The sequence below is a fragment of the Syngnathus typhle genome, linkage group LG2 (assembly GCF_033458585.1).
Source record: "Syngnathus typhle isolate RoL2023-S1 ecotype Sweden linkage group LG2, RoL_Styp_1.0, whole genome shotgun sequence".
Classification (NCBI taxonomy): domain Eukaryota; kingdom Metazoa; phylum Chordata; class Actinopteri; order Syngnathiformes; family Syngnathidae; genus Syngnathus; species Syngnathus typhle.
Window position 1 is genome coordinate 6,344,485 of NC_083739.1, and position 16,864 is coordinate 6,361,348.

General features: G+C 40.0%; 1 protein-coding gene across 1 annotated transcript in view; it reads right to left on the reverse strand.

Moving 5' to 3' along the window:
* Nucleotides 1-16,864, reverse strand: part of LOC133150321 (interleukin-1 receptor accessory protein-like 1) — an 84,739-nt gene that overhangs the window by 66,169 nt on the left and 1,706 nt on the right. The window contains exon 2 of the mRNA XM_061272777.1: nucleotides 8,039-8,134. Coding sequence (XP_061128761.1) covers nucleotides 8,039-8,120 — 82 coding nt within the window. The 5' untranslated portion in view covers nucleotides 8,121-8,134. The remainder of the gene's footprint in view (nucleotides 1-8,038; nucleotides 8,135-16,864) is intronic.

The window sequence follows — 16,864 nt, forward strand, 5'->3', positions numbered from 1 at the left end:
CTATGTCGAGGATTTATGCCAAAATAATGTTAAGATTTGGAACTGGGTCACTGAATTTAGCAAAAAAAAAAAACACTGACACTGAAGAGCTAGTTATTGTAATGATGTCTTAATGTTCAATTGAGCCAAGTTCCTATTCCCAAATATAAAATATATTTTCAAACACATCTAGGAGCTCACCAATAAAAACCTCAGGCCAGCTTCAAACTTTCTAAACAAGTAGACATTTTGTCTTTATCAATGCAGAATGGAAAATACTTTAGGCCAATCTCTGATCCTTTTTATCGCTTCTCTTTGCCTCAGCAACCATGTCTTATCACCTCCTGGACAGTAATTAGCTGGAATTACACACAGCGCCAAATGCTGAGCCTACGTCATTAGCACCAAGTGGTTTGTCCAATTTGGGTCCTGTCTACTAGAAGATTACCACAGAGGGCCTATTTTATCCAGCAGAGTGACACACAACGGATAGTTCATTGTTGCGAGTCCCTTGCCAATGCAGACACGTATCATGGAAAATTCACTTTTTTTGCTTTTATATTCGTTTTATTATTACTTGGAGTCTCCAAGATTGTAGAAAAGTATAATCTATCCCTCCAGATGTTGCAGAGATACCTTTATGATCTGTTAGGGGAGCTATTTTTTACTCTGTTCAGTTTTCTCCATTTTCCATTACGTATTTTTATCAATTTCAAAGTCAAAAGTCAAAGTCAAAGTCAAAGTCAGCTTTATTGTCAATCTCTCCACGTCACAACACACAAAGAGACCGAAATTACGTTATTCTCTATCCCACGGTGACGAGACACATAACACGATAGACATACAAGTACGCGACACAATATAAAAACAAGAAGGCAAAAAATTCAAACAATCAATAGTAAGAGTGATGAATAAATAATAAATAAACAGATAACACAATAAATAAGAGGAGAAAAACGGAGCCAGCAAGCATAGCGCAAAAGTAAAAAACATCATAAACAAAAAGGCACAAACAATAAATAATAAGAGTAATAATAAATAATAAATAAACAGATAACACAACAAATAAGAGCCAGTGTGCATACAGACAGTACAGACAGCAAAAGTACAAGACGCTACGCAGAACGGGGGAGCGAGTTCAGGATCCTAACAGCCTGGAGTACAAAGCTGTTTGAGAGTCTGGTGGTGCGGGAGCGCAGGCTTCTGTACCTCTTCCCTGAGGGCAGAAGCTCGAACAAAGAGTGAGCGGGGTGACTCACATCACTCACAATCGTGGTCGCCTTGCGGGTGAGATGGGAGGTGTAAATGTCCTTCAAGGAGGGGAGCGAAGCACCAGCAATCTTACCAGCCGTGTTCACTATGCGCTGCAGGGCCTTCAAGTTGTAGTCAGTGTAGCCGCCACCCCAAACAGCAATACAGCTGGAGAGGACGCTCTCAATGGTGCCGCGGTAAAATGCAGTCATGACGGCCGGAGGAGCGCTCGCTCGCCTGAGTTTCCGCAGGAAGTACAGGCGGCGCTGGGCTTTCTTTGCCAGTGATGCGGTGTTGGTGGACCAGGAGAGATCCTCACTGATGTGCACCCCCAGGAACTTGGCGCTGCTCACTCTCTCCACCACAGCACCGTCGATGGTCAGCGGCAGGTGTTGGGTGTGACCCTTCCGGAAGTCGACAACAATCTCCTTGGTCTTGTCAACGTTCAGCAGGAGGTTGTTGTCCCTGCACCACGTGGTCAGAAGGTCAACCTCCAGCCTGTATTGAGTTTCGTCTCCCTTGGTGATGAGACCCACCAGAGTCGTGTCGTCAGCAAACTTCACGATACGGTTGTCGCTGTAGGTTGCAGTGCAGTCATGCGTCAGGAGGGTGAAGAGCAGCGGACTGAGCACGCAGCCTTGGGGGGCCCCCGTGCTCAGCGTGATGCTGGCGGAGATTTTGTCGCCAACACGTACTACCTGTGGCCTCTGACAGAGGAAGTCCAGTAGCCAGTTGCAGAGGTAGGGGCGAGACCACCAAACAAGGTAATGGATGTGGCCAAAATGTGTTTGCAATTCTTATTACTTTATTTATTATTTTATGATTATAATCCATCAAATGTAAGTTCTGTTTTGTGTCTGATTTGTATTGATGAGAACTAAGAAAAGAATGACTCAGATGCAACCTTTCTTTCTTATAGGTCATTATCAGCTACTTTGGCTTCACTATCAAAATAATGCCTTTTGATAAATTGGAAGTTTGTGAGCTGTTTAATTTCATACCTACCAACTCTGTAGTTGGAATGAAAGATGAAATACAGTTGGGAGGCGGACAATAGCCTACCAACCACAACAAAACTCTTCCGCTCTCTTTCCTTCCTCCCTCGCAGAGCTCTGCGCACTCTAACGTTTAACAGCATCCTTGAGCTTCAGCACTTCTGTTTCCTTGGCAACTAGCGAGCACTGGAATGAATGATGACGATCACACAGCTCTAGTTTGGATAAACACACACACAGAAATAAAAATGGTCCACAAAACCAGCGTTATGCCTCATTTTCACATCCATATACTCTAACACTGCAGTGGAAGCATGAAAGCTTCTAAAGAAACAAAACTTCAAGTGAAAATACACCGTAATCTTTGAATTTGATCACTGTCACAAAAGACTTCAATATACTGCTCAAGACCACTTTAGCTAATCTTTGTTTTTTGTGTCCCTTTTCAATACAGTTTCAAAACGACAGCTCAAACTAAAAAAAAAGGTGTTGGACAAAACCACATAAATTACAGTATAGGTATCCAAACAGTGTCCTTGTTCATCCCATTTACCTTTTTCTGTGTCGTTTAGGGTTGGCACCCTTGACAATTTCTTGTCCCTACCTAAATTAACAGCCAACAGCTCTAAGGGCAGGGATCTATAGAAAGACCACTCTTATCTTGTTATGGAACAAAATTGGTTCCAACCCTTTGGAAGCTCCAAACCTGCCTTCATCTAATTTCCTGAATAGAAAGGTGCCGTTACATTTTAAATTGTTTTCAACAACATCCCTTTGAACAATTCATTCAGCTGCATATAACGCCCCTGCCCTGGTAAATGCTTTTACGTGTGTTCTAAATATGACTGCACAATAGTTTCCTTACGATCAAAAATATCTCAGTAAAGCACTGCTGTGTTCGGCGCTCGTTTAAACATTCACTCAAGTGCCACAAGCTTCTGAAAGCCAAGGGACTTTGGAGGCACTTTGCCCCGTTAAACAAGTGGATGCCATGCATGTGCGCAAGAGGCAAGACACTATTCTGTCAACACAATTACACAGGCTGCACGGTCCCACATTGAGTTCATTCGGTAGGCCTGAAAGAGGTCCTGACACACATACACAAGTCATTTCCCCATTTTTGCAATTGGATAGGCAGTCAGTGGTTTGACTTGCATGGGCAACTGCATCCATGAAGGGCTCCAAAAGGCGGGCCTCAACAATGCTTACACAATAGAAAAGTCTGTCAAGAAAAGTAATTTGGATATGTACACGACACTTGTACTTGTATTTCAAACCAAAATGTACATTCTCTGTCTGCTAAATCCAATCCAAACAGTTGACAATACTACACCATTATTTATTTCTACTATCCCACAAACATTACAGATGGATCAGAGGCGATTATGACAGCGTCTCAGGATCCTGCACTACACACTGGTGGGTCGATGAGCCTAAAGCACCGCGGAAAGGGTTAAATACTTTAAAGAAGCTTCAACAGCAAATGCAGCTCGCATCCATAAAATGGGTCACTTAATTCAACCAATTAAAGATGTTGACAGAGAATTAGAGCTTTCGCACCAGGACCACAGTTCAATGGCACTGCCCTCTTCTTGGTAAAGATTCGAGATACAGTAATTACTTCCATGGGCACAAATGGAAATGACAGCTTCATTTATGGCGGCGTAGCGTTAGAATTTTGTTTGACGTATAAAGGAAGTCAAAGCAGCCACCATTGAGGGTGACGCATCATCTACGATTTAGGAGCTCATCACACTTCATTTGCATGTCCCGGCTAGCATAGCAGTTGTCCGACTTGAAAAGGGTAGGTATGAAGGGTCAGTATAACTTCCTGGTAGATATTAGTCTCCATGCCAACGGTTTTCTTACAAAGCTAATCCATCATTTGCATATTAGAGGTAATGAAAGATGCAAACAGAGCCATTATCCTGAGCGGTCCTTGTGTGCTTTGAAAGAATTCTTGCCCAATTGTGACTGAGAGCCTCAAAAAGCACAGTGAACAGCAAAAGGGGCCCTTTTGATTCTTGTATAACACATTCTAAAAGCACCGAGGGTGGCATGCTCATTAAGTAGTCTCTTCAGGCCACCTTTTCAATTCAATACAGCACAATAACCAACGATTGAAAAGTCCTACAATGGGGTTTCAATTATCTATTTTTTATATTTATACTTGTGTTACTCTGTTATACCAAATAAATACAGATAGGGGAATTCCTTTAATGCATGATTAAAACTCAATATATATATATATATAATCATTTTTTTTCTTGATTTGCATTGGCGCGCGACACATTTTCACTACACATTTGCAGAAAAAGGTGCAAATACAGCAAATGTAACCATGAGCTCTCTGTGTGCCGTGTTGCCTGAATCTAGTGGGATCTAGAGCTGTGCCGCCCACCCACATCTGTAGTGACTCTCAGTGAGCAGGTAATGATAATAGATCATCACTGGATGCTGCCACCTCCGTACTGTCATCATAAAAATCAACAATATTACTCTGGAAATCTTTACCAGCATTCACTGTGGTGTCAGTCCCTCCCTACTTATGTTCTCTAAGATCTTGCAGTCCTGTTGTCTTTTCAGCAAAAAAAATCATCCACCCTAGAAAAGCACTCTGCATCTTTTATTTATGCATTCATGGAAGCTAATTATTTCAGAAGGCCACTGACACTATAAAAGCAATTCACAGCTTGGTAGACCCGCAAAACTGCCACTGTTTGTCATATACAGTGGAAGAGATGAAAAGTGTTTATTCGAAATCATATATCAAACCCCTCTCCCTTACTATTTCCCCATCATATGCATGTGTATAGGTGAATGTGGCACCATGTAATGTGAATGATAAGAGTCGTATATACTTTACATTGGCTATAAAAGAGTTTGGAAATGACAATGGTGCAATAGATACTGTATGGACAATTCTGGATTGGTCAACAAGGAGCTGAGCAACTTAAAATCATATACGTATAACTGCATATGACTAAACTGTTTGTGCAGCCTGATGAAGAATAACTTTGCCAATTTCAAATGTCATGTAGCGTCTAGTAAGTTTTTGGTTTGAAAAATAAAATGTTTTCATTGTTTGCGTCTATGTTTTTGTTTGTTTTGCTTATATTTCTCTATCAATAACAGCCTCAAATTAACAGATTTCTAACATGTTTAATTTTTTTAATATAAAATACAATCTGAAGTGGCTTCTGGTGATTAAATTTGCACTGCACACTCACGTCCCTTGTCATGAGTCACTGTCTTGTACGATTAAGAGAGGCCCTTATTCTGCAAAGGGTAGATTCTATCCTTTAACAGACTTATTAATGTGGATGTCCTCCCTGAGTTAGACATTATGATGGGTGTGAAGACAGTAAATTTAATTGACTATGAGGACGCCCTTGATTCTTCCTCTTGCACAAATGTGTAAAGTAAGTTGATAATGTGAAGTGGGAGAATATGTGTTGCAGGCAAAACAAAGCTCAGCAAAACTTTGCTTTTTACTTTGACTTGATTCTGCTTGTTTTATGTGTTTCTGTCTTAAATAGTGAGAAAAAAAATGAGATTGTCAACTACATTGAGACTGCAGAGGAAGCACTGAAACATGCACACACTTGGTGAGATGGCATGAGGAAACAGGTGAGGAGCACTAAACAAAACCCTGGTTGGGAATGACTGATGTACATAATACGTATTTGTCATGTTTGGTCAGTGTCCTTTGTGCTCACTGTTACGTAATGGACTATACATATTTCCTCTATCATGCATCAAATTAATAGATCCAGTAGCATATAATACTTCACCAAAGTACAAAACTAAACTGAGAAGATCCCACACCAGTTTAGATTGCTTGATTGGCCTGCTGACAAACATGTGAAAATAAAGGATTTAATCTTTGGCGAGGTTAATGGGCCATAACTTGTTCTATCGTTTATGCTTATGCCGATGATGTCACATACAAATTTGTCCATTTATCGTGGCAATAAATCACAGTTGCAGGACCTGGGACATCACAGCAGCTTAGTAATTCACAATGAAACAACTGAATTGTAATAATTGAGAACTAACCACATCACATTGTTCAAAGAGATCTCCTGCGTGTTTCTGAGAGGGTGAACCGTGTATCCTGGAGGGAGTTAATCTCATAGTGTAATTGTATCAGGTTTACCACCTCCAACTTTGATTGTACATTTGATTAAGAAATTCATGGGAGACAATTATGAACACTCAATTTTCTCATTTTCAAGCTCTTTAAGGATTTCCTGTTTAACAATTTTACAATCAGAGATGGGGAGGGAAAGAATCATAATTACATTTAAAATTAAATTACATTTCAGCGAAAGATTAGGCGTAGCACAATTTACTATTCAACATTATGGTATTTAATACTATTACGACTATCAAATTTCAGATACAGTAACTTACTGGGGGCCATATTTTAGTCTAGTGCAAAGAGCCGTCCAACTGTGCGCATAGTTGGAGTTTTCTCTCTTTTGGTATTTTCATAGACAGTGGAGTTAGAATTGGGCATTTGGACCATTGTTGGAGTTGACGTTGCTGATTTGATTCAGGGCTAAATGCATTCCCTTTAAATTGGGTGCAGGTGGGGTGCACTGTCCACATTGCGGAAGATCTCCACATGTAAATGATGTAAATTTGGCCACTGCAAGGTGGACACCCTACTACATGCAGTATGCAGTTTCCCACTCAGTCTGCCTGAACACCCGGCAAGGAATAGACCGTCTCCCAAATTCCCAAACATGCTAGTTTACCATGTGTAGGAATGTGAACTTGCGCCGGGAGGAAAATGAAGATGTGCCAGTTTTCTCACTGTCTCACTGTACGCCTACGACACAGTATTTCACCCATAGTCACTTGCTACTCACCGCGCGGTCTTCAACAAATTGATTTCTAATAAAGAAATAAAATACAATATAAAGAAGTTGGTGTTGATGAAAGTATGGTGGTCTCTTTTAAAATATCCAAGCTGCGGGAAAGTCAAAACTACCAGTGTAATTTAAAAATGCCATATTTACTTAAGAGTGTTTTTTTAAAGTATTTTAAGTATTTAGTCTGAAAAAATACATTCAAAATATGGCAGTCCGTATCAACGCAGGTATTAGTAGCATGTTGCTGACATACCAGGTTTACATGTATGTACAGTGTATTCTTTAAAAAAAAAAAAAAAACTTAGGATTGATTTCCACTTTAAGCATCCCCAAAAATAAAACCGAGAAATTCTGCTTGAAGAGACGTACGTAGAAGGGTCCCTAACATTAACTGTAGCATTAACAGTGCATCTATGTTGTAAATGCGTGGATAAGAACATCATCTCATGCAAGCTGTCAGATGCAGATATGCCCTTACAAAAAGGTTATATTACAAAACGAACGCTTTTGAAGTGAGTGTCCCAAAAAGCAGCTCCAATGAGTTGAAACTACTAATCCTGTTTACTCGTGCACTATTTGCAACTCCAGACAAACTGAGGTGGTGTCAATATAGATGCCACTGACTCACTTTTTACAGCAATACTGTGACACTTTTGTTTGTTCCGGTCAAATTGCAGAAAAACATGATGACTTGGCAATGTATGTACTATGTAATTTGTTCATGAACATGATAACATGATTTTGGGTTTGGACAAAAGGTTTGACACTACCTAGCCATGACAAAGGATGTGTATAAGGAAATTTCAGCTCCCTCCTTAGACTTTATGGTCTCGCTCAACCACGATAGATCGATAATTAATTAGGATGTGTCTTGTTTGTTGGTCAGTGCATTTTGCAGTTTGTTTCATAGATACAAAAAAATAATAAACTTACCCGAGCCTCTCTTAGACATCACTCTCAGGCAATGGACCACAATTGCATGAAGTAGGACCAGAAAAGGTATGGATGCTTTCATTTTTTCCCCCGGTCCTAAAGGAATGTGAGAGCAACAGTTATTTCGTTGTATATTCTTGCTAAGGTGCCATTGGTACCAGCCACGATCACTGGCTACACCATACATAAAGACAGGATGACAACAATTGTATAGAAAAATTCAGTGAATGGGGTAGACGCAGAAAATAGACAGCAGGCAAGTCATAAATTGAACCGTTTAGAATTTTTGAGCTGGAAATTCTGCTTTTGGGGACAGAAAGAAAAAATGCTCAACCACTTGCAGTTCTTTTTGCGCTATGAGGGAGCTCCAGTTCGTATTTCGGACAAATGACAAAGATGCTTTACAACATTTCCACAAAGCTGCATTAGAAAGCCTTTAAGAAGAACTCTGAAAAGCCATAATAGCCCCTGAGACCTTTGGAGGCATGCGAAACTGGCCAGCAGCCAAAGATGGTGACATAGCTGTGCTCTCCCTTTTCAAAAGGCCTTTTGTCGTCATGCTCTTGGTAACTGCAACTAACTCAACCTTCACAAAAGCAACACGGCACCCATCCAAATTTGTATCTTTTTAATAGGTTTTGGGTTTGGTGCAAATCTGCATCATTCGAACACAATTTGTAGTCTTGCTCTTTGAAGTGAAGACAGAAGGAATAAGTGAATCAAAAGTACTGCATGGCATCCCATCGGCATGCACAACAGACCAAACATGCTTTTGGAATACGATTCTTTCTTTAGTTAAGGGAGAAGCTGAGGATGTCTATGACACAAAGACAGCCGTGTTACTGTATACAGTGCATGATGATACGGCATTGAAAGAGACTCAAAGTGTCAGATGTGGAGCATGCAGAGCCCAGAGAGGAGGAGAGTGCCAGGAGAGCAGGCCAGTGTAAGCTGTGCAAGAGGACTACGACAGCCGGAGGGAAAAGCCTGCCTGAGCTCCGGCAAGACTGCACACACTCACACCGCATGATCTCCTTTGCGGGTGTCTCTGCATTAATAAAGTCAAGATGTTCTGAGAGAATTTCACACTGATTGCAGTCGTGAATACTTATAATTAATCTACTGCACTGCAGCTTGAAAGAACCGCTAGGATCTGCTTGGGAGTCTTGACATGTCAAAAATTGGACTACAAACTGGTCACTGCATCACATTTCAAAATCAAGGCCTGCACAAGAAATGTGTCCGATGAGTTAACTTGAGGGTTTAATTCATTGGGTTTAATTCATTAAAAATTGAGAAATTAGTGAGAGCAAGGCTCACTTTTCAATATGTCCACACTTTTTTCTTTATAACCCACATCCTCTTATTGAGGCAACCTGCATCACCCTTGAGTGACACTATCTTTTTATGAATTACAACAAAAAAAAATTGTTTCATGGACTTGGATATGGCACTTTAAATTCTTAATTGTTTTATTTATTTTTTTCCTATTTTTCATGTTTTGGATATGTTCGAAATAAAGATATATCAATAAATAAAAAAATACTAGCCCAATCACACGACTACTGTTGGATTTCTGAAATGTGAACAGTGGTAGAGATTTATGGTTAAGGGGTTGGATTTTAATATTTATCTTGTTTCCTAATTGTTGCGAAATATCATTAACATGATCAGTGTCTTCACGTAAATTAATATAATTAATTAATAATAATAATATACAATAATAACAAAGATATTTTGAACAAATTTGGTAAGAAGTGCGTATTAAATTGTTAGCCCAACATAATAATGTATAGCCATGAAGTAGTTGTCACTATGAAGAATGTTGCGGACCCATCATTTTGGTCATTTTACTCATTAATCTTTTTCATCCAATAAATGTATAGCGCATTAACAATGAATAAATGGTCATCAGCGTTAACAGACTGGAGACAAGGATTCTTATGTAATGAGTCTTGTGTCACAAAGTTTGATTTCAACAACATCCACCTTCCGGTGACACACGAACTTCCTTTTGTTTTTCCTTTCACTTGCTCCCGTCTTTTGGATGACATGCATTGTCAATTCTGTCTTTGCTCTGCAAAAGTCAGCCAGCACATCCCTCTGATTGGTCTGAGATATTGAGCAGCGTCATCATGGCAATCATTCCCTCTTTCATTCGTCTAGCTAATTTGGTACATTAAATACCCTGCCTGATCCAAAAATCTAGCTTCCCTAGAAGATGAAACCCCACGCACAGTGGATGTTCTGCGTTTAGACAGGCGGCCCGGTTTATGTGGGGAACATTAACGATGCAAATCTAATTGAATATAAATGTACTTCACCTTTTTTTAAGAGAATAAATACCCTTCTCAAAGTGTGAAAGGCATACCACACTATACCTCTGGTGGTATGCAAAAAAATCATTGAATATTTTTTGTACTCAAAATATTGCATTTGTGTTGTTCCGATGTTCAGTCATTTCTGATTTTCCGGAAGGCCTTAAAAGAAAACTACCGATTGTGACTTGTGACTGGTTGGGGGAGTTGAGGAGCAGACAGAGAGGAAGCCAAGCGAGCGTGTGTGTATATTTAGACACTGTTGTCGGAAATATTGTACAATACTAGATTAATCTTGCTTTGGCATGATTATGGTAGACGTTAATCTTTTTTTCTGCTCATCCTGGTTCCTTTGTCCAAGGTAATACGGCACTTCAAAATGTGGGAGTGGCAGTAAAACCTTTGTTAAGTAGCGGTGGGAAAATGACACAAACCAATTATGACCCTAACTATATGAAATTTAGTTTAATTTGGAGCGGGAGAAATGACAATTCCAATCTGCGGTGTGTGCTAGGTGGCTAGTGCTGAGCAATGAGCAAACTCGTTATGCATAAAGTGGGATTTTTTTCTTTTATAAAAAGTGTAATGAATTGAATAAATAACAATAAACAATCAAAGTCAGACACCTCCACTGAAACAAAATACCATCCTTAATTTTTGGTTACACGTGATTACAATTTTTGAACAAAATCAACAATATAACAGCACATTTTAAACCTAGCTAGTAAAATCAACAATATAATAGCACATTTTAAACTTATCCAGAAATAAGCCCCTCCTGGATTTCAATGAAATTGCATTTTTAAAGAAAAACTCCATAACAGTCATCTACCTTAATCACCTTAATCTCATTGTGAAATTGTTTTTGTCCACTCAATCTCCTCCTTTCACCTCTCACCAACAGTATTTTTCGCCTCGCTCATCCAAAAGTCAATTATTGTTGAGGAGGGCTGAGGAAGCGCAATGGTGCCCTGTTGACTCTCACAGTTAACCCCAAGGAGCACCTCTCACACACCCACACAAACAATTTTGTAATCGGCAACAGAGGTTTTAAAAGCACTCCCCAGGCGCTTATTGAGAAGAGGAGTTTATGGTTCTTAGTCTTTACATTCTGTCTCTCCTTCTCTCTGCGTTCAAATCTGAATGGTTGTGACTGATGCTTTCAAGTGTTTAATGCCCATGGAGTACCAAACATCTATGTGGACAGACCGCAGACGTCCTTGACAGGCACACATTGTCACTCTTCTGCCTTTTGTTTCTCCATTGACATCATCAAAGTGTAAACACTGATCGAACAGCCAAGCGTGAACTGAGAGCTGATTTTGGCAAGGTGATTCCAAAAGTCGACATCCAAAAGCTGATAGGACTGACCACAATTCGAAATTAGGATGTTCGTTGGATAAAATTCCAATGAAAACAGAAGGCAATGATTTGAGAATCTCTCTCTCTCTCTTGCGCTCCCTTTCCCCATCTCCCTCTCTCTCTCTCTCTCTCTCTCTCTCTGGGGTCTTAGAGGGTTGAGGGAAATTCTACGGGCATTGCTTCAGGGAGAAGATGAAAGGTGATGGAAAAATAAATCGAGGGATCGAATGGGGTAGGAAGAATAAAATGCAACCATAACAGCCAGCCTCATAGCACCTATGGGGATAAAGGTATGTATCTACCCTACCCAACAAGATTCTGGGAAGCACAGATTCCCCAAGACTATATAGGCTATACTTTAGGGGTTATATGTAAATAAAATCACTCGTTTTGGGTCAAGAAAGGCTTGTTTGTTCACAAGACAATCAAGTGGGATTTAAAACTCACTGACATCTTTCACACAAAATGTAAACCTTGGCAAATTTTGTCAGCAACCCACATGGAATTTGTAGCTGGCAATTGGTTTTATTCTTGTACTTGACAAAATATATAAACAAACAAACAAATGAATCTGTAATAACTATTTGCAAATCAAATCAATGTGGTACCGGTAAATGTATTGATTTTCTTTTTTGTTGCTGATGTACGTACTTCTGCATGGAGTTATGCTAAGGTCTGGGGGGCGGGGTTGTATTCTTTATGTCTTCTTTGTGAGTGATAAGGTTTAAAATATGCAATTCACAAGAGGACAACCATAAAGAGACAATGGCAACAGTAGAAAAATATACTAGATGCAACTAATTTATGGTGCCCGTCTGATAAACGCATCCTCCTTATGAATTGAAAAACTGTCTCTCACTGTTTTAATCAGTCGGGTGTTAAAAATACATGAAGACGCACTGACGAAAAACTTTACATCTAGAGCAGTGGTCCCCAAACTACGGCCCGCGGGCCGTATACGGCCCCCCTCCGCATTAGACCCGGCCCCCTGAACAATACCAGAGACGGGAAAAAATGCTAAACAATACCAGAGACGGGAAAAAAAATGCTAAACAATACCAGAGACGAAGAAAAAAATGCTACTACGACCTCACTTTGCCCCTTGTGATTTAGGGCTATACAAATAAACTTGACACCGCGGAGCTTCTTATTTTTATTCGTGGAGTTACCGCAAACTTTGAGATGTGCGATGAGCTAGCATCCCTACAAAGCTTGAAAGGCACTACGACTGGGGAGGATATTTTCGACAAAGTATGTAAAACCATGCAACAGTTGGATCTGGACTGGGCAAAGGTTGCCAGCGTCATGACTGACGGGGCCTCAAGTATGGTGGGCGCGTCTCAGGGTTTAATAGGACGCATGAGCCGGGAGATGGAAGAATGGGGTCTCAAGCGAAGTTGAACTTTTACCTAGGATTGTGCACGGCACAGCATAACTTTCTTTCTGTTAAGAACCCACTGAGGGTCATTTGATTCTTTATCGAGTTCATAAATAGTGTTATTGGCCTATATATTTCCCGCGTTATTTTATTCTGTGAAGAACCCAGAGAGGGCTATTTGATCTCAGAAAGGGTTATTAATATTTGGATATGTGTGGTGCGCTGGAGTGTCAGCATGTTTTCTGGAAAACACTAAATGATTACATTTAGGGACACCTGTGATTGTCACACTTTCTCTGTTAGAAACTGACCCCGGCCCCCCATCAGAGAAGGGAAAAGTTACGCGGCCCTCATTGGAAAAAGTTTGGGGACCCCTGATCTAGAGTTTCATAACCAAACAGCACTGCAACCACCAATCTGCTTAGCTGCTAAGGGGAGACGTGTTAGTCACTGCTGAGAGTTTAACAGTACAATGCAAATAAGCTTCCAACATGTTAATGGACAATCTGCATCTCCTTGCTCAACAGCTGGAATTGAATATTGGGGGGCCAAGGAGGGGTGTGCCCCTGGGCTATTCTGGTAAAGTGGTCTGTAAATAAAGTACCCTGTAGCGAGCCAACTCTGCTGCGACTGTGTTCTGACTGGGAAAGGCACCACTAAGCTAATTCAGACACCAAATCAAGAACAACTGAGCTGTTTACCATGTTTCTAGATGTTATTTATAGCAATACTAAGACGGATACCGAGTATTTTCATGTTAAAAAACATTTATGCTATTCTAAATTGCTTGTCATTTTAAATAACATGTTTTTTGACTTCTTAAGCGTACTACTATTTTTGATGGAAACAATCCTGGATTGTTGTTTTAAATTGGAATGTACAAAGTAGTAGTAAGTCTTAGTCTCTGCGTCTCTTAAATTACTTTAGTCTAGACACCATCTCCTAGCATTTTTTGATTTTTCAACAAATAAGCTAATCAATGCAACCATGTTTACCATTATTTTGGTTTCCTTTCCGCTGGCCCTGCACTGCCAATCAGAGAGAACACGAGGAAAAATTGCACACTCTGCTCGCAGGTAGTTTACTTGCAGTTATCATCAAGCTATTCTCACTCAGACAGTAAATCTTATGGTGTGTCACGAAAAAAAGCAAGCTTAAAATGTCCATCAAAGTAAATAACTGAAATCAGAAAAATAAATGATCAATACAAGCCATTTGGTATCGATACTTTGATCAATCAGCACGGCCCTAATGGAGTATGACAACAACGTTTGTATGCCTGACTAAGTAGAGGGACTCTAAACAGAGGAGGGGGAAATGAGAGAAGAAAATAGCTCATTTTGCTTCCCCTTTCAGGCATCCATGGCAAATTAAGTTCATCTTTCAAGGCTCAGTGGTCCTCGGAAGCTCACTCTGAAATATGGTGTTCACGTCTGAAGGCCTGGAAATAAACTACACTGTTAATTCTTTCCTCTTAGTTGTCACACAAAGGTTCTCATGTGAGTGAGAAAAGGCTTTGACCACAAACTTCAGCTTCCTCTGGCGATGTAACAAAACTGCATAGTGAGGTAATTCATCCCACCTTTTTAAGATAATTTCAGCAGAGATTCTTACGTGGGAATTTTCTCCCTGTTCCAAATGACCATCGCAATTGTTTGCAATGTGGTCTACTACAGACCTATTGATTTCCAACTGTGAAAAACGGTAAAACAGAGCTTAAACTTTGGGTGCACTTGATCCTGCTCTATGTGTCTGCTGTTTAGATTAGAAATTGTCTTTTGTCATCCATCTATAGTTTGAGACATCCATCATTTAAATTGTCCATCCCTAGTCTATAAAAAGATGCGGATAAAATATTATATTTTCGTCATTTGCTATTTTGACTCCAATTGCCAATGACATTATTTTCCGCAATTGTGGTTTGAAATTTGTAAAATTTGTGGGGTAGGTTTCCCCCCAAAGCTTTGGTTGACTACCAAAATCTACTACCTCAGCAGCATTGAACCTTAGACATTCCATTGTACTTGAGAAAAACATAGAATATATTTGAAAGGTTACTATGGTGTGTTAAAATTGTTAACATGGTGTTAATATTGTACTTGAGAAAAACATAAAATATATTTGAAAGGTTACTATGGTGTGTTAAAATTGTTAAAATGGTGTTAAAATTAAATATAATTACAATTTTGCAGCCATCCATTGTTAAAAATAGTAACCAGTTGTGATGGGAAAATGAAGCTTCATGAACCAGTTGTTGTATTCTTTGGCTCCTCGAGATGGCAATGTTGGTTGGTTTAAACTTTAAAGGGAGAGATTTAAGAAATTGCAAGTCAGTGGGCTTTCAGCTTTTTGGTGAACAGAGAGTGCCATCTAGAGGTCTACGTAAACACAACAATGGGTTCATGAATCATCTTGAAGCTTCATTTGCCCATCATTAGTAACCAGTCTGTAACTTCCTGCATGCAGGTAAAAGAAAAAAATGTTCAGCATTCAGAAAAGTGGTAGAAGAGAAAGATTAAAACATCTTTAGATGGCGTACTGCTTCCCTTTTTATCCAGACACATTCGTTATGTATGAGAGCTGCCATACTCGTCAATTCATGACATGACAGGGGCAACAAAAATAAATAGCTCCGAGTTAGATCAATGCCGAGTGATTGTGATTTACGATGGAACACGAGGTGTACGTGTGGAGGGGAGGAAGATTCTATCTTCTCAGAGATTGGATTTTCACAAGATTTAACTGGGGGCTGCATGCTGTACGTTGCTTCTAGTGGTCACATTTCACAGGTATTGAAGCACGGTATTTTCCCACACACCATACGGTGCACTTAAAAGCCTTTAACCTTCTCAAAAAGCAAAGGTGCGCCTTTTGTGTGGACTGAATTCCAAGATCGGTAAATGTAGTTCCCCGGCACAGGGACGTGTTCGATTCCACCTCCGGCCCCAATTACGTTTTGCATTTATCAGGCCGGTAAACCATTCAGAGGACTGTACGTAATATGTATAGTACCTTCCCCGGCCGCCATTGATAAATAAATACTATCGGTTCTTGCAAAGCAAACAGCAATTTAGGACCCTCTGAATTGGCAGAGACATGCTTACGAGGCACTTTTCAAGCTTTCTGGAAAGCCGGGATCATTGCCGAAGAGCAAAGTGACAACGACGAAACAATGACAAGAGGGAACTTGAACTCGCCTAACTTTTTAATTCAGATACAGACAATGAGGACTTTGATGAATTTGCTTATGAATATTGATCAACAATAATGTGACTACAGTAGTGTACATAGTTAAATAGTAGAATAAAGTCCAACCAAACTCACTGTCTTGCTCCCGTAACGTTTTATTTATTTATTTACTGTAAGTCATGGCATGCATGCGCCCCATGTGTGGATTAAGTACAGAAAAGCCCCCGCAATTGAGTCTGCGCCTTTTAACCTCAAGCGCCTTATTGCGCGGAATATACGGTACCATACAGCGTTTGTTATGGTTACACACAAGCTGGATAATTTCTACATTTTTCATTTCTTTCAGTCATTAATGTAATTTTATTGCCAGGATGGGGGTACACCTTCTTAAAGTCCTCTTTAGTGCTCCTCACACAAAAAAACTCTGTATCAATTGCCGTAATCGTTTCTTACACAGGGCTGTATTGCCGGGTGAGACAGCACTTATGTATTTCCACCCAATTTATCAACCCTTTCATTCAGAACCCTTTCAATAACTCTTCAATGCAAAACCACGGGCAACAAGAACTTTAGGAGCTC